Below are 23,592 nucleotides of genomic sequence, written 5' to 3' on the forward strand. Positions count from 1 at the left end.
TATTCCCATGGGCAATTACGGAGTGAATTTTAGTGCTTATAAATCTAATATTTTCCTATCCTTCTTTAATACCAGTTCCCATATGCTACTCATATCTGCACTCAGTCTGTTTAGGAGGTTATTATGTCCGAGCATATGTGCTGCTTCTTTTAGTTTTTGTATTTTCCAGTGGTGTTCCTTGTCTATTATTTTAACTTCAACCCACAGGGGGAGGTGGTATCCATTTTCTCTTACATGATCAGCTATACCCGATTTATCAATATCTCCTCGTGTCACAGCATTGCGATGTCCCTCATTTTGAAGGGGTGGCATGTTTCACCTTTGTATAACCTACCACAGCTGCATGGGATGGAGTACATACTGCCTTTGGTCATATTCTCTTCTATTGGTGGTTTTACTTGAAGGAGATATATGTGAAGTGTTGTATTAGTCTTGAATACTGTCCTGATGTAATATAGGCTACATATCTTTTGTATCTTTTTGGAGAGGTCCACTGTGTGACAGCTTGGGCAACTGTCTTGCACTATGGCTCCAGACCAACCTGAGCCTTGTGAGAGGACTCCAACAGTGAATCTTAAAACATGAAGCTTTGTACTATATATATTAACCTTGATAGCAGTTGATTTATTCCCATCCTTCTTAAAGTACCCTTCATTTGTTCCCCAAGACACCTGATGAAGGCTGGATAATATATCAGCTGAAACATTGTGTTAACAACAAACAAGATGAGGACAAATATCCATCAAATGTAAATAACGTACTTTTTTGTCATGTTCATATTTAAGGGCACCTATGCTTCAAGAAAATTATTAAAGAGCATACATCAATTATTAAGTATGTTGAAATTCACCTATGATATAATTAAAATACTATGATAAAATTGTGTTTCAAAACACAACACTTAGAGCGGCCATTATTTACGGAACAACCTAATACCAGTGAGACACTGGGATCAATGTGATCAACTAGGCCCATCCCCAAAAATTTCAGGCCTTGTGCCTTTCGCAGAAAGGATTATTATTACTATTATTAAGGTAGTCAGCTGGCAGAATTGTTAGTATTCCAGACAAAACACTTATCAGCATTCTGAATTCAAATTCTGATGAAGTCAACTTTATCTTTTATCCTTTGGGGATCAATAAAATATGTACCAGTTGATATAATTGACTAGTTTGCTCCAACAATATTTCAGGCCTTGTGTCAATAGTAGAAAGGATTATTATTGTTGTTGTTATTGTTGGTCAATATTTTATTTCAGATATATCATTTTATATCCAGTGATAGAAATGGGTTTTTGAAACTAATGATAGGCTTAGGTCTGTGAGGCTGAGGTTTGGAAATACTATAAGTCTCCTCCCTTTCTCACCCCTAGTGAGCTGAAAAAGTAGGAAATGTTGTCTCTTATGTACTCTTGCACTTCCATCACTGTTTCTATCCAAACATTTCTCTCTAATATTCCAAACTTATGAAATATTCAGTGATGAAATATTTTGTTAATGTCAACAACCCCTATTTTCTAAATATTTGTTTATAAATTATTTGTACATACATACATACATACATACACACACACACACACACACACATATATATATATATATATATAATATATACATACATACACATATATAATATACATACATAGACACAGCCATGGCTGTGTAGAAAGAAGTTTGCTCCCCAACAACATGGTTCTGGGTTCAGTCCCACTGTGTGATGTCTTGGGCAACTGTCTTGTACTATGGCTCCAGACCAACCAAAGCCTTGTGAGTGGACTCCAACAGTGAATCTTAAAACATGAGTCTTCCTACTGTAGGAAGGCTTGATAGCAGTTGATTTATTCCCATCCTTCTTAAGTACCCTTCATTTGTTCCCTTAATTACCATCAACTTCAATCCCACTACTGTTCCCTATGCTTACACTTCCAGTCCTTTTATAATTATCTTTCTTAAAAATAAAAAAAAAATAATAATTGCTTCTCAGTCTTATGTTATTTTCTTCAGATTTACATTTCATAGAGCAGATCATACTCTAGCTTGTGTTGGGATAGAATCTTCAGTGCTTATATTTCATGATACACTGCACTGCACAAATTATACACTCTCCACTGAGCAAGATTTTTTTAATGGAAATAAAAAATGTTTTTTGTTATAAACTAAAATAAAAATATTGGTTTCTATTTTTGGCACAAGGCCAGCAATTTTGAGGGAGAGAACAAGTCAATTACATCATCCTCAGAAATCAACTGGTACTTATTTTATCAAACCTGAAAGGATAAAAGGAAAAGTCAACCTTGGCAGAATTTGAACTCAGAATGTTAAGATGAATGAAATACCACTAAGCCTTTTGCCCAACATGCTAATGATTCTGCCAGCTCACTACCCTAACTAAAGTAGAAATAGTAACCAGTGACTGGGCTATTCATAACCCCAATAATAGCACCAATGAACAGCTTATATACCAAACTACTCAATACTGCTTGTGAAGAGTCAACAAAGGAGACTCTACAGAGTTTTTTATCTACTAAAAATTGTAGCCATTTCATTCCTTACTATCTTACAAAATGGAAATGATGAACACTCATCAAAGATGACATACCAGTGTTCAGCCTTTTCCAAGTGACCTGCACAAATGGTTTGTTTCTAGTGATCAAATGTATGTGCCTTACATTAGTTCACTCCCTCCATAAAATCGATGTTGCCTGAACAGTTGCACGGTGTACCACACATCAGGTGTTAAAGTAACTGCAGAGCAATGTGAGATGGAGTGTTTTGCTCAAGAACACAACTCACCACTCAGTCTAGGAACTGAAATCCTAACCACTTGGCCATGTTTCCTTTCAAATGGAAGCACACACTAGATAATGAATAGAAACATATATCAGAAAAGATAAAAAGGAAAAAATAATTATTACAGTTGGAAAGCTTTTAATCATAGAACTGCATAATCAAAGCTATCCTGAATAATAGCAATAACATACTGAGTATGACTGTATATTAACAAACTACTCGAGACTACTTTACAGAATATGCTTTTAAATTAAAAATATATTCTATAATTAAATATATCTTCAGCCAAAAATTTTATCAGAGTTTTCAGTAAGAACTTGTTCTGTTCCAGATGTTACTATATTACACTAGTAAACAAGGATTTGGTATACATTCACTAAGTGCTTCCAAAATCTTGATTATTTTGGAAATTGACTGAAATAAACAGGCAATGTGTCTGTTTCTATGAATATGGTTTGCAAAAGGTTAAATAAGTCAGAAATATACAGAGTTTAACACGTTGGCAGTTCACTGTTGCTTGAGATAAGGAAACATCTTGAGCAGCAAATTAAGGAGGAATTTACTGGGCAGTCAACTGAACTATAAGAAATAGCAACTAAATATCCATCAAATGCACAGTCATCACCTTAAAAAGGAAGGGCATATTAAATAATGCCATCAATGGCATATTATGCCTGAAAAATAAGCTGGACATAGTGAAATCTAGGATCTGTCGCCAAATCTAGAATCTGTTAGGGTTATCTTTTTAAGATAATAGATAAACTACACATACATATATATGTGTGTGTGTGTGTGTGAATGTGTCTGTGCGTGAATGTATGTGCATATGTATATGTATGTATATATATATACATCTTTTATCTTTTACTAGTTTCAGTTATTGGACTGCATCCACACTGAGGAACCACCTTGAAGGTTTAGTTAAACAAATCAACCCCAGTACCTATTTTTTAAAGCCTTGTATTTATTTTATCAGTGTCTTTTTGCTGAACTGCTATGTTACAGGGATGTAAACAAACCAACATCAGTTGTCAGGTAGTTGCAAAGGACAAATACAAATGCAAAGACACACACACACACACACACATACATGGCAGGCTGCTTTCAGTTTCTGACTACCAATCTACTCACAAGGCTTTACCTCAGGGCTATAGTAGAAGACACTTGTCTGAGGTGCCATGCAGTGGGACTAAACCAGAAACCATGTAAAGCAAACTTCTTACCACACAGCCATGCTTGTGTGTATATATATGTATATCTAGCAACTAGAAGAACGTATATATATATATATATATATATATATATATATATATATATATATATCAAAAAGAAAAATAATATAAATGAGATATATGTATGAGAGTGAGAGAGATGATCCTTTCTGTTGGTCTCACATTGGTGCATATATACTAATATTTATTCCATTCAGCTATTTTTTACCCACAGCTGGATGAAAGCCTCAGCATGTCATTGTCAGCATATATAACATGTCCATGCAGGCCAATTGCAGGATGAGTGGAGTGTTTCTATGACTAGATGATATGCCAGAGCCATCAGCACCTAGGTGGAATTTGAACTCAGAAGGCAATGAGCTAGAACGGATACTCCAAGACATTTCAACTAACTCAGTAATAATTCTACCTGTACACCACTCCGGACTGGTATTTTATTTACTGATCCTGAAAGAATGAAAAACAATGTTGACCTAAGCAGAACTTGAACTTCCAACAGAGAGCCAGAATAAATGTCAACACCCTACTCTAACAACTGCCAATTCACAGCCTTAACGCAAATGTTATTTACATTAAGATCTTCACAGTTAATTCAAGCACTCTGCAACAGTTGTTGCTAACTTGTTTGTTGTTGCAAATGTAGTATTCAACAACAGCAGTTTGCAATGATAATGCAATGTTAGAAAAGCATTTGTTGCTGACTAATCATGCAGTATTCATGCTGATAGCTAAATATACAGTGCTAGACAATAAATGGTTGCTAACTAGCTAAGCAATGTAACAATAGAATTCTTGCTAACTTGAATATGTAGTGTGACGTTATAGTCATTGCAAACCAATTTGTGTGCAGATATAGAGTAGCTGATGCTCACTAATTACAAAGCAAATAGATCGATTGTAGCTAATTACTCAGAATAGCAGAACAACTGATGGCATCCATATATGGTAGACAAATGCAGCTCTTATTGTGAAAATGTCTTTCCTCACAGATGCCATGCATCATGCACAAATAACTGGATCGACTTATCCTCATTATTACCGCATGTGGTCCCATTAATTTATTTGTGGTATAGCTTCTTGCACAATAATTCTCTTCTCAGTGCAGTCCATCTCTGGAAACAATGTAAACTTGACAATGACCACACCGATCTGAATGTCAGCATTTGCCCAAGAGACAGCTTCTATTCAAACACACACACACAATATATATATATATATATATAAACACACACACACACACATACATATACATATACGTATATACATACACACACACAGACATATATCCATCACTTTTTTATTAATCCTCCCCTCTCACCTGTTGACATTTATAAATCTCTCTCCCTGCCTCTCTCTTTCTCTCTCTCTCCCTATCTCTTCTTTTATTCTTTTCTGTATCACTCTTTGCCATACTTTTTACAGAAGTTAAATTCATCCCTCTTGATTATTGATTAAAACTCTTCCAAAGTTAGTTTTAAATTTTATTACTCATCAGAAGATAATCAATAAGATAATGTTTCAGATATTTGTATGACAAGTGGAGGACACAACCTAAAATTATCACAAACTGATAAAAAAAAAATTCCTTGTTCCCAGATAAGTCTTGCAAATCCCATGAATAGAAAATCTCCAGATATTGTTTTGTTTTTCAAATTTTAGTTATGTTATTACTGACGATGCCAGAAGTACTGATAACTACAGTGATAACCAATTTTGGCACTTGTTTACCGAGCAGTACTGCATGCATGATTGTACATCATGAAAATCAATTACCATCTTTGTTGTTGAGGTCTCAGTGATAAAGTCAGTATTTTTGCCCTTCAAACCTGCTCTACATTCTTTGTAGTTGTCATTATGAGATGTAATAAAATTGTTTGTGTCTGAAAGAACAACGTACATAGAAGTTAGGCAAAACTAGAACAGCTTTTGCTGAAGGCATGTTAACCAAACACACCGACATTTTAGTCTTCAACCACATATGGCAATCATAACTGGTCAATTGTTTTATCAACTAAATGTACTCATGTGATAATGATTAATTTAGCATATGACCTCAACATCCAGGTCTCTGAAAATAGAGTCTTGGTCTTAGTCCCTCCTATACAATTGACCTGTATATTGGTCCACAAGATATCTCCAATAATTCTAGTTTTGAGCTTAAATGCCTGCATCTTTCCAGGTGATGATAAGCTGCTTCAGGCCTTCTTTGAAGGAGGCATACCTTGTCTTCTTGAGTTTCTCTTTCTTCACCCCTCTGGTGGTACCCATTGTATAGCTAGCTGTTTTGGGTATTTATTCTCCTGGCAACCAGAAAACATGTCCTGCAAGTCTCCCTCTTGATTCTACGATAATCTCTTGCAGGAGATTGTATTCATCCTCTAAACCATCTTGTCCGTGATTTTCCAAGTTTCTCATGCAAAAAACTGCCTAAACTCAAAGTGCAATTTTAATCAATACGAATAATCAGTTTTGAGATTTATAAAATAATTCACATATAATCAGGTATAAATTAAGTTATCTCCAGCTCTCGTATATGAAACAACAGCTGAAAATTGGATGTATAAAAGACTTAATCCCTCGGCAGATGCCTCTGCTGGTTACAGAGATCCTTCAACTACATATAGGTCAATGTAATGCATACAGGGGATGACAATGTAATTTATGTGGTAGAGGATGATTTAACATATACAGTGCAGATCAAAATCATACAAGAAAAGTTCTGTAATTATTCAAGATGAAAAATACATTTGTTCTAATGGTGTGAGCAATTATGGAAGTACCATTGACTTTTACAAAGCTCCTAAACTGATGCTGGAGAAGAAATAGATTTTCAAGTGCTGCTTTAGTAAGAAGCAGTACATCAAAATATCATATCATTTTCAGACTAGAAAACAATTCTGAATGTTTGCAACAGAGTGGACTATACTAAAAGCACTTCAAAAGGTAATGGACTGGATCTATCACTGAAATCATAGCAAAAAGCTATGAAAGAAATCTTAAACATTACACATCAAGAGTTTCATCATAAAATGCATTAAAAATGCACTTAAATCAACAGGTCACATACTTCCCTATAAAATCCAAAATAACTGAAATAAATAAAATAAAATTAGGAGAAAGAGTGTAGCTAATTTGACTAACCCAATTATTTGAGAGTGTATACTTTCATTATCCCAGAAAAATGAAATACAAAGTCCACCCTGGAGAGATCTGAACTCAAAATGTAAAGTATTATAATTTGATAATGACAATATGGAGGTTTTTGAATTGGAAGCATACTGGGTGTATAAGTCACTATTCATAGTATTGGGGCAAGATATGAATGTCAGAACATATCACTCTTCTCGAACAATATTCAAGGCCTTTCTTTGTGCAAAGAAAACATGTAAATAAAAACATATGCAGCATAGAGACACACATCACCAACACAAAAGCAATAATAAATCATTCTCAGGTCTAGAAAAAAGAGGTGTGGGAGATGTTAATACCATAAAACTATGTCATTAATAGCAAATTGGTGAGATGTTAATCTCAGAGTAAATAATCATCACGCTTTTTATAATACTTTGAGCCTTGTTCTTAAGGATAGCCAAAGGCATTAAAAGGGAGGTAGAAGGAGACATAGAGAGGATGGGGAATATATATATTTAATTTATAAGAGGAGCAGTATGACTGAATGTTTAAGAAGTTTGCTTCACAACCATGCGGTCCTAGGTTCAATCCGAGTGCATGGCACCTTGAAGAAATATTTTCTTAAGCCTTGAGTTAGCCCATATGTTGAATGGAATTGGGTACACAGAAACAATATGGAAGCTTGTTAGGTGGATTGTGTCTGTAATACTATAACACTGAATGTTTGCAACAGAATAGATGATGCTATAAGCATCTCAAAAGCCTTGTCATACACACTGTGCGATGCTGACCTTGCCTGAGAATTATGTTACGGATACACATTTCAAAGGAATGCTCAGCCTCTTACATGTTTACTCAGGAACAAATCATTCAGTTGATTAAACAACTGAATCTTCGCCATTAAATGATACATTTGTGTGTGCATGTGTAATTTGCATAGATCTGCTCTATGAAGATCAGCTTTGAGAAAACAAACCTATGATCAAAAGATATTCCAGAAATGACCATCAACTTTATTATGCTTTCTTAGATACTGTTGCATGTACTTCCTATTTTGTCACACATGTCCTTTTCTTTTTTAAGGAAATAAGGTATGTGTTGAGAGAATTTGGCTGCAGGTTAAGTGACCATGTTGAGACTTGCTCATGTAACAGCTGCACTGAGCATAAAAAGCAAATATTTAAAAGTTTTCTCATTGCTTCACAGATCACAATCTGGCTGAAAATGTTATTTGAATCAGTAAAACAGTAATTGAGAATACTCGAAACAGATGTATTCCAAGAAAGACTTGGCATAACATATTTACATCAGGTACTAAAATATGTTCGTTTTAAAATAAAGGAAAAGAGCACTGTAGCAGAATGAAAAGATACACTATTGTAAAGAACTCATACTGTTAATATCTACAGAGATAAATCTGATCATTTCTGTCCTTATTGTCTCATGACAGTGATGTAATCAACCGAACATTTAGTGTAAACCGCTTTGCCTAATCATGTGTTAAGGTCATCTCTACAAATTTTCTATAGAAATTATAGCCAGCACTGATTTTGTTATGATGTTTTGTATCCAAGGCATAATAAAATCAGTGCTGGCTGTAATTTCTTTAAAAAACCTGTAGAGATGATCTTAACACATGATTTAAGCGCACTGCTAACACAGAAGTACATGGTATCTCTTATTATAAAAGGCAGATTTTATCTGCCTCCCTTTGGGAGTTATACAAATCTACAATATAGGATTTCTTCAATTACAATTTACCTAGAATTTTTAAGAGTACAATGCATCGCGTCATGCCAGGTCCAGTTTTTAAAATTTAAACTCCAATTAAGCAAAATTTACAGAAAACTCACATTCTGGTGTGTGTGTGTCAAATGCTTTTATTAGTCTGGTTTACACCACACGCAAATGCACACACACAGTGGGCAACGAATAAAATAGCGACAGTGATTTGAGGAAGACTAAAGTGAAAGTATTCTGTCTATGACGCTGATAGATACATGAGTAAAATGTATGGGAAGCTAAGAGCTAAGAGTGAGTGAAAATGTTCTTGGAAGAGAGTAATTAGTAATAAAGTAAACATACACTCATACATACATACATACATACATACATACATACATACATACATACATACATACACACACACACACACATACCCACACACATACATACACACACACATACATACATACACACATACATACATACATACATAATTACATACATACATATACATACATACATACACACACACATACACACACACACAGTATTGAAGCTTGAGAACAATCAGATACATTTGCAACACATCTGTTGAAAATATTATTGTTCACACACATACATATACATATAACATACAGACAGACAGACAGATAGACACCACACACACACCCACACACATGATCCAGCATGGCCACAACCTCAAGGCTGAAACATATAAAAATAACAGAATATAAATGTGTGCAAAGTACAAGAAATATTAATGCAGTATATGGGGATTGGACAATAAGCGTAAGGCAGTGTCAATGGGGGTTCCAGAAATCCCGAGCCATAAACTACAGCCTAGAAGACGAGCCTCATCCTGAAAGATCTGTAGAACTCGACAAGGACATCCTGAAAACCCTGGTGGAACAAAATATCATCGTAACTGTTGAGGAACTAGCAGAGAAGCTTGGATTTGGTCATTCAACCATTCATTGACCCTGTGTGCTATCGGAAAAGTCAGCAAATTGGGTCAATGGGTTCCTCACGAACTTTCCGAGTCTAATTGCATGCAGAGAGTGAATGTATGCTTTTCTTTGCTGTCATATCTCACCACTACTGCGCTATGTATATCTATATATATAAAACTGTAGTTGTGTGAGTGTCTGTCCCCTTTGATTTAGATTCCTAACTACTCCCACATTTTGCGGTACAGTTTAACCAAATTCGGGTAGCTTATAGTCGTGATTCATATCGAGCCCGTCTGAATATTAGCGCGCGTCTACGATGAGTCTACGATTTTAAAAATAATTTACATCATTTTTTATTCCATTTTAATGCATAATTTTTCTGTGTCGATGGCGGCGGAGTTGGCGTCCACTCACACCTGCACCTGTGGGGAAGGGAGTGTAAGGAAATCAACGTCGTAATGCGTTGTCAAGGAGACCAGTGTTCTTTTAGAACAACGACTTCATGGCTTGAAGACACCAAAACAGAAATGGCTAAGAAAGCGTCTACATGAGTCTCTACGATTTAAAAAAAAATTTACCATCGTTTTTTTCCATTTTAATGCATTTTTTCGCTATTATATAAGGGAAGTAACTCTCTAAAAATGTCTACGATGAGTCAACGATTTAAAAAAAAATTTACCATCATATTTTTTCCATTTTTAATGCATTTTTTGCTATTTTTTTGCTATAACTCTCTAAAAATGCTTATATAGTTTTTCCCTTACAAACCCGAGCAACGCCGGGCGATACTGCTAGTCTCTTATTATAAAAGGCAGATTTTATCTGCCTCCCTTTGGGAGTTATACAAATCTACAATATAGAATTTCTTCAATTACAATTTACCTAGCATTTTTAAGAGTACAATGCATCGCGTCATGCCAGGTCCAGTTTTTAAAATTTAAACTCCAATTAAGCAAAATTTACAGAAAACTCACATTCTGGTGTGTGTGTCAAATGCTTTTATTAGTCTGGTTTACACCACACGCAAACGCACACACACAGTGGGCAACGAATAAAATGAAAGTAAATAGCGACAGAGTGATTTGAGGAAGACTAAACTGAAAGTATTCTGTCTATGACGCTGATAGATACATGAGTAAAATGTATGGGAAGCTAAGAGCTAAGAGTGAAAATAGCGAGAGAGAGAGTGATTTGAGGAAGACTTTCATTAAATAACCGTAGTGGCTTGTGTTAGTAATAAAGTAAACACACTCATACATACATACATACATACATACATACATACACACACACACATACATACACACACACATACATACACACACAGTATTGAAGCTTGAGAACAATCAGATACTTTGCAACACATCTGTTGAATATTATTGTTCACACACATACATATACATATATACATAGACAGACAGACAGATAGACACACACACACACACACACACACACATGATCCAGCATGGCCACAACCAAGGCTGAAACATATAAAAGAATAACAGAATATAAATGTGTGCAAAGTACAAGAAATATTAATGCAGTATATGGGGATTGGACAATAAGCGTAAGGCAGTGTCAATGGTGGTTCCAGAAATCCCGAGCCATAAACTACAGCCTAGAAGACGAGCCTCATCCTGAAAGATCTGTAGAACTCGACAAGGACATCCTGAAAACCCTGGTGGAACAAAATATCATCGTAACTGTTGAGGAACTAGCAGAGAAGCTTGGATTTGGTCATTCAACCATTCATTGACACCTGTGTGCTATCGGAAAAGTCAGCAAATTGGGTCAATGGGTTCCTCACGAACTTTCCGAGTCTAATTGCATGCAGAGAGTGAATGTATGCTTTTCTTTGCTGTCACATCTCACCACTACTGCGCTATGTATATCTATATATATAAAACTGTAGTTGTGTGAGTGTCTGTCCCCTTCGATTTAGATTCTTAACTACTCCCACATTTTGCGGTGCAGTTTAACCAAATTCGGGTAGCTTATAGTCGTGATTCATATCGAGCCCGTCTGAATATTAGCGCGCGTCTACGATGAGTCTACGATTTTAAAAATAATTTACATCATTTTTTATTCCATTTTAATGCATATTTTTCGTGTGTCGATGGCGGCGGAGTTGGCGTCCACGCTCACACCTGCACCTGTGGGGAAGGGAGTGTAAGGAAATCAACGTCGTAATGCGTTGTCAAGGAGACCAGTGTTCTTTTAGAACAACGACTTCATGGCTTGAAGGCAACCAAACAGAAATGGCTAAGAAAGCGTCTACATGAGTCTACGATTTAAAAAAAAATTTACCATCGTTTTTTTCCCATTTTAATGCATTTTTTCGCTATTATATAAGGGAAGTAACTCTCTAAAAATGTCTACGATGAGTCAACGATTTAAAAAAAAATTTACCATCATATTTTTTCCATTTTTAATGCATTTTTTGCTATTTTTTTGCTATAACTCTCTAAAAATGCTTATATAGTTATTTCCCTTACAAACCCGAGCAACGCCGGGCGATACTGCTAGTTGACTTATAAAAATGTTTAATATACTTTGTAGCATGTTATGTTTGCATAACAAAATACCGTGTGCCTACAAGGCATTAATCTTTGTCTAATGAAGCAAGAAAGGAGCTTCTTAGTGCTCACTCAGCCTACTGGAAACAGCAACTAAACAACACTCAAACATCTTAAAAGTGAAGGGTATATTATAGCCTGGAAATACACTGTCTGGAAAAAAAAATGTCAAGATGATGCCAATGGATCCTTGATTAATAGATACCTCTGATCAAAGGTTTGCTTGTTTAAGAGCTAAACACCAATAAAACACCTTACTCATCTGGCAATTCAGATATTCCAGCTTTCATGGGACGTTATGCATACTGCCATAAAAGCTAACACAAGAACTTCAGTGTAGTCAATCAAGCTACTTCACATACAAGCCAAAATTTCCTTAAATATCTTTATGACATTCTCCTGAAATATGAAACACATGGGAAAATATCTAAAGATAAATATATTGAGAATTGATGTTGTTTCGCTCCGGCTCAACACAGATCCACTTGACCAGCGGTTCTCAAACTTACTTTGATACAAAATTCATTCTTTTATCTTTCACCTTTTACTTGTTTCAGTCATTAGACTGTGGCCATGCTGGGGCACCACCTTGAAGAATTTTTAGTTGAATGAATTGACTGCAGAACTTATTTTTCTTTAAGCCTGGTACTTAGTCTATTGATTCCTTTTGTTGAACTGCTAAGTTACAGGGACATAAATATACCAACACTTGTCAAGCGATGGTAGGGGACAAATACAGAAACAATTACACATACAGATATATATATATATATATATATATATATATATATATATATATATATATACACAGCAGGCTTCTTTCAGCTTCCATCTACCAAATCCACTCAGAAGGCTGGTTATAGTAGAAGACACCTGCCCAAGGTACCATGCAGTAAGACTGAACTTGGAACCATGTGGTTGGGCAGCAAGCTTCTTACTACACAGCCACACCTGTGCCTTATATGGTTTTCTAAAAGTCATGAAAGACATACACCAATATATTATGGACAACTTTCATCCACTGCCAACCTTATCTTAATAAAACACTTAAATGAAATAAAACTTGTTTTAGCAAGAGAATTCATTCATATAAAAAATATATCTATATGAATAAAATTGGTCTGGTAAGATTGAAGTGTCAGTCTGCTACAGTCACTACACCCTCCTCCTTCCTCAAATAGCCCTACAAAGATTTTAGCCTCCCAATAAATAATAAATAAATGAAAAATATGACGCTGATTGTCTCCTGGTATCTGTGTGTGTGTGTGAAACAATAACTGAATGTGTACGTTGGAATCTGTATGTTTAACACACAGACTGCATGTACAATGTCTGTTGATATCTGTGTGTGTGGTGGGGGGGGGGTGTTAGTTGTTATTTGTGTATGTTTGTGTAAAAATATAAAACTGATATCTGTGCACATGTGTGTGTGCTTATATATGTATGCATGTGTGTATGTATAAAAGGAATAGACTGTGTGTGTACGTAACATGTGACTGTGTTTGAGTGTGTATGTGCATACGTCATTATCTGTGTATGTTAGTGTAACAACAGGTGATTATACAATTGTCAGCTGGTATCTACTGGTGTTTGGCTTAGAAGTTAGGGTATTCGGCTCACAATCGTGAGTTCAAAAACCAGCAGCACATTGTTATATGGTACTCCTCCAGTCCTCTCAGCTGGAAAAAGTGAGTTGTACCTGTAATTCAGAAGCCTTGTATATAATAATCTATTACTTTCAAAATGGTGAATGGTGTTTATTTTATAAAGTATATTCTTATTAAATTTCATTAACCCTTCAGTATTTAAACCAGCCATATCTGGCTCAAATATTCTACCTGCTTTATGTTCAAACAGTCCAGATCTGTCTCTCACACTTACCCTACAATGTCATTCTAAAAATAAACAGTTACATCATAAAAATTTTGAAGCTATGAGATAATACATGATTAATTCAAAATAATGTGAATAAATATAGGCACAGGCATGGCTGTGTAGTAAGAAGCTTGCTTCCCAACTACATGATTCTGGGTTCAGTCCCACAGCATGGCACCTTGAGGAAGTATCTTCTACTATAGCCTTAGGCCAACCAAAGCCTTGTGAGTGGATTTGGTAGGCAGAAACTGAAAGAAGCACATCTTATAGATGTATATACTTGTGTGTTTGTGTTTGTCCCCACCCCCACCCAATCGTCACTTGACAACTGATCTTGGTTCGTTTACATCCCTGTAACTTACCAGTTCAGCAAAAGAGATCAATAGAATAAGTACTAGGCTTACAAAGAGTAAGTCCTGGGTTCTATTTCTTTGACTAAAACCCCTTAAGGTGGTGCTCCAGTATGGCCACAGTCAAATGACTAAAACAAGTAAAAGAATAAGTATTACACTTGACAAGAGTAACCTAAAAGCTGAAGGGTTAAAGAACATCTTATTTCATGGAGCCCCAGAAATGTTTCATGAGATCTTTTATGAAACAATATACTGGACTTATGACCAAAGACATTCCAGCTATTGTTTATGGAGTTGGTTGTATTGGGTGTAATAATCCTTCCTACAATAGGCTCAAGGCCTGAAATATTTTAGGGGAGCAGGCTAGTCAAATAGATCAAACCCAGTGCACAACTGGTACTCATTTCATTGACCCCAAAAAGGTAAAAGGCAAAGTTGTTCTTGGGAAAACTCAGAATGTAAAGATGAATGAAATGCCACAAAGCATTTTGTCAAGAATGCTTACAGTTCTGCCTTTGGTAGATGTAATAATGACGACTTCTAACTTAGTAATATATTTCCCCACTAATAAATGAGAAGAAAGAATCCAAGATTATAAAAGTAAATGACCATTTAATTTGCAACTAAAATGTCAAGTGTCCATCAAATATATACACAAGTATTAAGACCCTAAAGGTCAAAAACTCAGATAATTGATTCATCAAAAATTCTGAGATAATATTTGAGTAAATAGTTATAACTATTCAAAAATTCCATATTAATTATTTGATATTAAAAAAAAAAGAAAAAGGATATTTAAAACAGGGGGGTAGAATCCTACCTCAACCATTTGTTAATCCATACCTACATAAAACACTTATGTGCCTCATGTACTTCAAAACAAAATCAACCATGATACAAATGCAACTATTTTGCCAATTATAATTCAAGATTAGAGTAGTATTTCAAAATCCAATAAGTAGCTTAAGGGGGATTATATTGATTATGATTATTATTATTTTCATTTTTTATATATATTTGTATTTTTGTTTTTATTATATCTTATTTATCATATTATTATTATTATCATCATCATCACCATTGTTAAGGCAGTGAGCTGGCAGAATTGTTTGCAAACTTAGCAGCATTTCTTCCAGCTTTAAGTTCTGACTTCAAATTCTGCCGAGGTCAACTTTGCCTTTCATCCTTTTGGGGGTCAAGAAAATAAGTACCAGTTGAGCATTGGAGTCGATGTAATCAATTGGTCCCCTCCCCAACAATTTCAGGCCTTCTGAATATAGTAGAAAGAATCATCATCATTATTATTATTATCTATTTTTTATTTACCAATTTATTTATTTATTTACCTGCAGCTTAAATAAAGTGAACAGACGACAGTATATAACTAGTATCCCATATCCCTATACACAAAATACTATTTGTTATGAAATAATAAGCACACATGGTTACCAGTCACTCTGAACACCTTTAGATTAACAATTGCAAAGAACAATTAAAATCTGGGAGACAATGAGTGCAAGGTTTAGCAGATTTGAGACATAGCGAGGGTGGTGCAAAAAGGAGAGAAAGATATGGGAGGAGACGAAAATGAATGAGCTGAGAGAAGATGGTATACAACTAGCTAGCTCAGGGGAACAGAGGCCAATATAGTAGCAACAGAATGGGCAAAGAGAGGTATCAGCACATATATGTCAGCCAGATATTGTAGAATGTTGGTGAGTGAATTTTTCTCAATCAGTCAGACAGCCTTCTTTTGGATATGTCTATCTACATCAAGATGAAAAATGTTCTGAACATATATCCTTTAGTATATTTTCATAAAAACATGAGCAAGAAATGTATTCTAGAATCAATTAAATCAAATATAGTTCTTGGACAGGGATGAGGCCTAACTGAAGTGAAAAGAAAGAGTCAATTAATAGATGACTGAATTGATGAATATTATTAACAGCAATATGGTATCATCTTCTAAACATAAAAGTGTTGTAAAAAGCTGGCAGCATCCCCAAAAAACTGAGATAACTAGGTCTCACTTTAATCTCTCTATAATGACATACCAAGACAGATGCAGTAGGCTGGATCTAGAAGGTGTTGACCTACCAGTTAAAGAATTCATTATCATTATTTTACATCTGCTTCTATGCTGGTATGGGCTGGATGAGAAATTACCAGCTCATATCCATCATTTGTTCCAGTCCATAAGGAATGCACAGTCACATGATTAAGGAAGCCTCTATATAGCTACAATAAAATGATGAAATGACTATGGCTACATCTTTGGACATAGATCTGCTTGATCTGGACTGGCCTGGAGTTAAACAAAATCATCAGCATTGACACTATTTCACTGACAGGTATTTTATCTGCTTATGGTACTAAGCTCAATGGTACAACTTCTCATAGGTATAGCATGAAGAATGATAAGCTCTAGTATGGTGTCTACCCCAAGATAAACTATTTGATAAATCTTCAGTAATGCTTCAACATGCCAGTAGATTATGACATTTTGATACCATTTAATGACGTAAGTAAAACTTTTCTTAAAGAGATACGAAATTTAATATCAAAAGACATTGATAACAAAGAATTTAAAAACCACCACAAATATTGATAATCATAAACACTAAAAACAAATCTTGGGAGAGTAAAAATATACATTATCAATAACATTCATTCTTCATGCTGGTAAAGATGGATAGGTCTACCATAGATATTACTGCTACTTGTTCTCTTTTCACAGAAACCTGACCTGAAATTTTAACAACTAACCACCTCATCTCATGTCTTCTTCAATCTTTCTCTGCCTGAAGGACTTTCCATGAACACACATTTCTTAACCCAGCCATCATATGACCATACTACCAGTCACCTTTCCTACATGCAGGTACATAATGACTTCAATATTCAGCTAGTGTCTACCAACAATGTCAGAAACATGATTTATTGGATTTGTAATACCCAACAAATCATGCTACCTTCATTTTTCCTTAATCTCAACAGATCTCCCACAATCAGTACCCTAGTCTCCTTATCAAACAGCAGACAGGCACAGATGTTAATGACATGATTAATGCTAATACACCTGATAACAGCAGATGTAGAATAACCCTAAAAGTTGTGCTATAAATAAAGTATTACATTTTGGAACATAATGGTCTAGATTAGAAAAAGTTATAATATTCTCTAGTTTAGTGTTCTGTTTTTACCAAGAACAAAATATTAAGCAGTTGACAGTCCATCCCTTCAGTATCAGTAATAAACTAGGGCTCCATACATCCTTCTTATAATTACAAAGGCTTTGGTATTTAGATCAACAAACATGTTCAATGCTGTGTTAGTTTATATACTAACAGCAGTAATGTAACAGAAAATAATTCTTCAATCTTTATCTAATCTATAAACAAGAACTTTTCTCTCTTCTTCAAAACCAACTTTGCCATAACTTTGCATTGCTTCCTAGATGTAATCTTTGCTACATTACAAGGATTTTTTTTTAAATTCCCAAATGCACACATACTTCTTTTTAGAAGTAATGTCTGTTAACCCTAATAAATTCTAATAAAGAAAACTCATAATTCAGGAATAACTAATCAAATAATTGGTGGTAACTCACAAACTTAACATGCAAAACACTAACTCTTTAGCATTCAGATTACTCTGTCAAATGTAATGCTTATATTTGTCCACATTGTTTTCAGTTAATCATGCATTATCTCATGGCTTAGAATGACATTGTAAGGCTTGTGCAAGAGACTGGATCTGGCCAGTTTAAACATAAAACAGGTAGAATATTTTTGCTAGATAGGGCCAGTTTAAATGCTAAAGAGTTAGATGATATGCATTTTATTGATACAAGGATGGGGGCAAAAGACTTTGAAGTTAGAATTAAAGTTCTGCCACGTCCAGAGACGTGCAACCAAACACATACCCTCCATCAGACACCTACCATATTCTGAGCGCCTTGTTTCCCTGGGCATGGATTCACTGAAGCTCCGGCGTCTGGCGACAGACTTGGTAAACACCCACAAAGTTATCAACCACCTCACCAACAACAACACTGAACACCTTTTTGATCTCCATGTGTCTAACACACGTGACATGCCTACAAAGTCAGAAAACAACACAGCTCCCATGACTTTCGGAAACATTTTTTCACGCTCAGAGTTGCTGAAGCATGGAATAAACTGCCTGCGTCAGTTGTTGACTGCCATGACACTGCATCCTTTAAGGCCCTCATGCTTTCCGAAATCCGCCAAAACTACACCTGATTATATATACACTTTAGATGAGTTGTAGTGCACCTGAGCACTGTACACAATTATTATTATTATTATATTATTATATTATTTAAATGCTGAATTATACTTGCTACAATTTATTATGTACTTGAAGAATATATATTACACATTCCACATTTGAGTAGAGTTAAGAAGGATATAAATATATGTTTGGGCCAATGAATGAATGAGTTACTACAATAATGGTAGAAGAGGTACTATGAGTGAAGTGGTACAATGAGTGAAGTGGTACTATGAAATCAGGCCCTGTCACCAGACTTTAGCATGTTGGAGTGTTTCAAAATATTCTGAGTGGGCACTAATTTGTAATAATGCTGAAGTGGAGTTTTGAAATAAGTGAATCACTGAAAATCTAAGGGTGCACCATTGAATAGACAGGGAGAACAGTGCCCTCCAGTGTATCCCCCACTTAGCAATGGCCATGTATGAGGTGATGGGAGAGGATATACACAATAAAGAATACACATGGTTCTCACAAGTGAGGTAACATAGGATCAAGATGCACTGGAAGTTAAGAAATTGCAGACCCATCTAACCTACATTAGCACAGAGAAAAAACCAAATATCACAGTAATAATGATAATGCCAATGTTATTGCTACTGTTGTTAGTCTATGATCAAAAGCCTTCTAGTTGTGACCATCACATCTTTTAATCAAATACAGTGCATCCGAGACCAAATTACCAAAACCATTCTTCTTTAAGACAGAAGGGTGTGATTTGAGGGAGGTTTAGCTGCTTTCTATTGTAGCTCAGAAGACTGTGTAGAGTCTGTGTAGAGTCAGTAGTGATCGTCATATAATCATTATTGTAAGTTTCCCTCCCAATTCAAAGCTGAATAGATTTGTAACACTTTAGCTCTCATAAGGTCTATCTTAAGTGCATATATATATTTGGTCTATCTCCAAATTAAGTTAGACCAACAGCAAATAACCACATACTATACTCCCTATAATGCACATTTAGTTTCAGTTTAACTTCTGTATTTTCCCAGGCAATTAAATACACATCATAATTAATTTTTCACTGCAGTTTTATCAGCCAAATCTTATCACATGTTCCGAATTCCACAAAATTTACATTCAAAGAAAGAATCATTTAATCATTTCAAAGGTTAAAAGTATTGCTACTGGTATATTCCTTTATCAAAGCATTGTATTCATGCAACACTAAAACAAAATTTTACATTCAACACAAGGCAAATATGACAATAAAAACAATGCATTTTTATTGTGTGTGTGTGTGTGTGTGTGTACTTTTTTGGGGGGTTTTGTTTCAGACACATTTTTGTATCAGGGTAAGGATGAGAGGTGGAGGGAGAGTATTGTTAGGAATTTTAAAAATATGTTTCTACATACGTCTGAATGGCATTCAAACCAGCAGCTTTCATTTTAGACAATCTGTCGTGCCAATAGTAGTTAGGTGTACGGAAGTAATGCATACTGCCAGACACATATCTAAATGGCTTGCCATCTTTAACAAAGGTGTTGTGCTCGTAATCGATTGTAAATGAACGATTTGATGACTAAAACGAGACAAATAAATAAGAATAATCAGCATTTATTTAACGAACGGACTTAGAACAAGTTTTAGAAAATCAGGATTGGATTCACACTTAACAAATTGGATTATCTGTTCATTGTTTCGAGTTTTTCTTTGGTTATTTTCAGAAACAGTGTAACCCAAGAGTACATTATATAAAATGCCCTTTATTTAAAACAACAAAGGTGATTTGACTGTAATTCCTAGTACAATGTGTGTGTGTGTTCATGTGTGTATGCGTGCATATGTGCACACATGTGTGCATGTGTGTTATTACCATTATTTAACATCATCTGTGTTTCAAGCTGACATGAGTTGGAAAGTTGAACAAGATCCTACAAGGCAGAGGAATGTATAATGCTCCAATGTCTGCTTAGGCATGGCTTCTTATTTTCATATTTAATGCATTTGTGTACATTTGGATGTAGAAAAACCTTTTGCAGTTGAAATATTGGTTTCAAATTTTGGCACAAGGCCAGCAATTCCAGGAAGTGGGCAAGTCAATCATATCGACCCCAGCACTCAACTGGTATTTATTTTATCCACCCCAAATGGATAAAAGGCAAAGTCGACCTCAGCAATATCTGAACTCAAAATGTAAAGACAGATTAAATGCCATTAAGCATTTGCCCAGTGTGATGAGGATTCTGTCAGATAGCCACCTTTTGCCATTGAAATATTCTCAAGAGAAATTATTCCTCATAGACAATACATGTGAAAACACACTGAGCTGTGAATGACATCCGTAGATCTTAGGATACATGTGTTTCTGCATTATGGCACAACATATTAAAAATGACTGTATTTGTGCATTTTTTATTCAACACTGCTTTCTGCAACTCTAGTTTTGTTTATTCCAGCTTAACCATGCCTTACACAATTCAGCAAATATACTATCTAATATTCTTATATATATAAACTATTGTTCTTATAGGACTGTGAAAGACAGATTCCGTATTCATAGCTGACGATGTGCAAGAGCACAGAAATGCATGTGTCCTACAATCTAATGACAACATTCACCGCTCAATAAGTTTCCACACATATTGTTTCTTAGGAGAAATTTCTCCTAAGAATATTTTAGCAACGAAAGGCCTTCCCACACTGACAAGTATCTTTTAATATAGCGGCTGGCTGGTCAACTGAAACTGAAAGTAACCCATCACATATATATATACCGTAAATCCTCGAGTATAATCTGCATTTTTTTCCTAAAATTTAAAGGTCAAAATCTCTAGTGCGTACTATATACAAGGTTAAAAATGATAATTATTTTCTAAACAATGTCCGTGTCTCTATTTGCTGTCCGGCAATGTTTATTCAGACGCATTTTGTGATGTCGGGCACGAAAATACCTTCAGCTAAGCCTGAAAGCAATGAACCCATAAAAGCATAATCCATAACTTACAGTAAGCAACATTTATTAAACGTTATAACTGTTATTTCTTTATTTTCTGCAAACAAAATGCACAAAAAAGCTACACGTTTGCATTATGTTATATGTACAATAATAATAAAGAACGTTACCATATGTTTTTACAAACCTAGGACGTTATATAGACCTCCTTGACTCAAGTTAGAGAAGGGGTGCATCTTATACACAAAGTTTAGGTTTTTCAGAGGTACAGTCCCCTAAAAATCCCCTGCATATTATACTGAAGAGCAGGCTATACTCGAGGATTTATGGTGTATATATATAAATATATATATATACACATACACACATATACATACATATATATATATACACACATATACATACATATATATATTTATACACATATACATACATATATATATATATACACATATACATATATATATACATATACATAAATATATATACATATATATATATACATATATATACATACATATATATACATATATATACACACATATATATACATATATATATACATACATATATATACATATATATACATACATATACATACATATATACACACACACACACACACACACACACACACACACAATAAAATGTATTTGCCAACATAAACTGGCAGTCCTGATTAGGATGATGTTACTACTTTGTTCAAGGTATAAGGACACAGTTGTGTGTTGGCAGCCAAATGAAAATGATGTTTTCCTAGGGTTAAAACAAGGTAATAACATCATCCTGATCAGGACTGCCAATTCACATTGGAAACAGAGTTTACTCTGTAGTACAGTTACCACTTACTTCTCACTCAGATATTTAAAACTGTTTTCCGCTTTGTTGTGTGTGTGTGTGTGCGCGCGTTTGTTTTTGTGTCTGTGTTTGTCCCACCACTACTTGACAACTAGTGTTGATGTGTTTACTTCCTTGTAACTTAACGATTTGACAAAAAGAAACCAATAGAATAAGCATCAGGCCTACAAAATAAGTACTGGAGTTAATTCATTCAACTAAAAATTCCAAGTCGTATCCCAGCATGGCTACAGTCTAATGACTGAAACAAGTAAAAGATATAATTATATATATAGTTACTCCAAACATAAACAAAGAGAAAACACAACAACGCGAGGATGTGGAACAAGTATAGTGTTAGTGGATACTCAGGGAAGGAAAGAAAGAAGGAGGACTTAACGTTTCGAGCAGAGCTCTTTATCAGGAACATAGAAAAAGGAAAAGTCCAAGGAAGGGAAGACGGAGAAAGAAAATCGCCAACGATACACGATTATAATTATATATATATATATATATATATATATATATATTATATATATCATCATCATCATCATTTAGTGTCTGTTTTTCATGTTACTATGGATAAGACAGTTTGACTGGTGCTGGCAAGCCAGAGTTGCACCAGATTCCAGTCTGCACCAACTTAGTTTCTAAAACTGGATACCCTTCTTAATAGCAACTACTCCACAGAGTGTACTGGGTACCTGTCACATGTCATTAGCATGGGTGCCTTTTACATGTCACCAGAACAAGTACCTTCTTCATGTCACTGGTACAGGTGCCTTTTATATGTCACCAAAATGGGTGCATTAATGTGTCACTGGTATAGGTGCTTTTTGTGTGTCACTGACACAGGTGCCTTCTATATGTCTCTGGCAGGTGTCTACTGGCAAAGGGTCTTTTATATGTCACCATACATACGTATAT

General features: G+C 35.0%; 1 protein-coding gene across 1 annotated transcript in view; it reads right to left on the bottom strand.

Annotated features, from left to right (window-relative positions):
- LOC115211652 (beta-galactosidase) overlaps nt 1-23,592 on the bottom strand; it is a 103,633-nt gene that overhangs the window by 56,326 nt on the left and 23,715 nt on the right. The window contains exon 2 of the mRNA XM_029780290.2: nt 20,288-20,454. Coding sequence (XP_029636150.1) covers nt 20,288-20,454 — 167 coding nt within the window. The remainder of the gene's footprint in view (nt 1-20,287; nt 20,455-23,592) is intronic.

Source organism: Octopus sinensis, linkage group LG1 (genome assembly GCF_006345805.1).
Source record: "Octopus sinensis linkage group LG1, ASM634580v1, whole genome shotgun sequence".
NCBI classification, from domain to species: domain Eukaryota; kingdom Metazoa; phylum Mollusca; class Cephalopoda; order Octopoda; family Octopodidae; genus Octopus; species Octopus sinensis.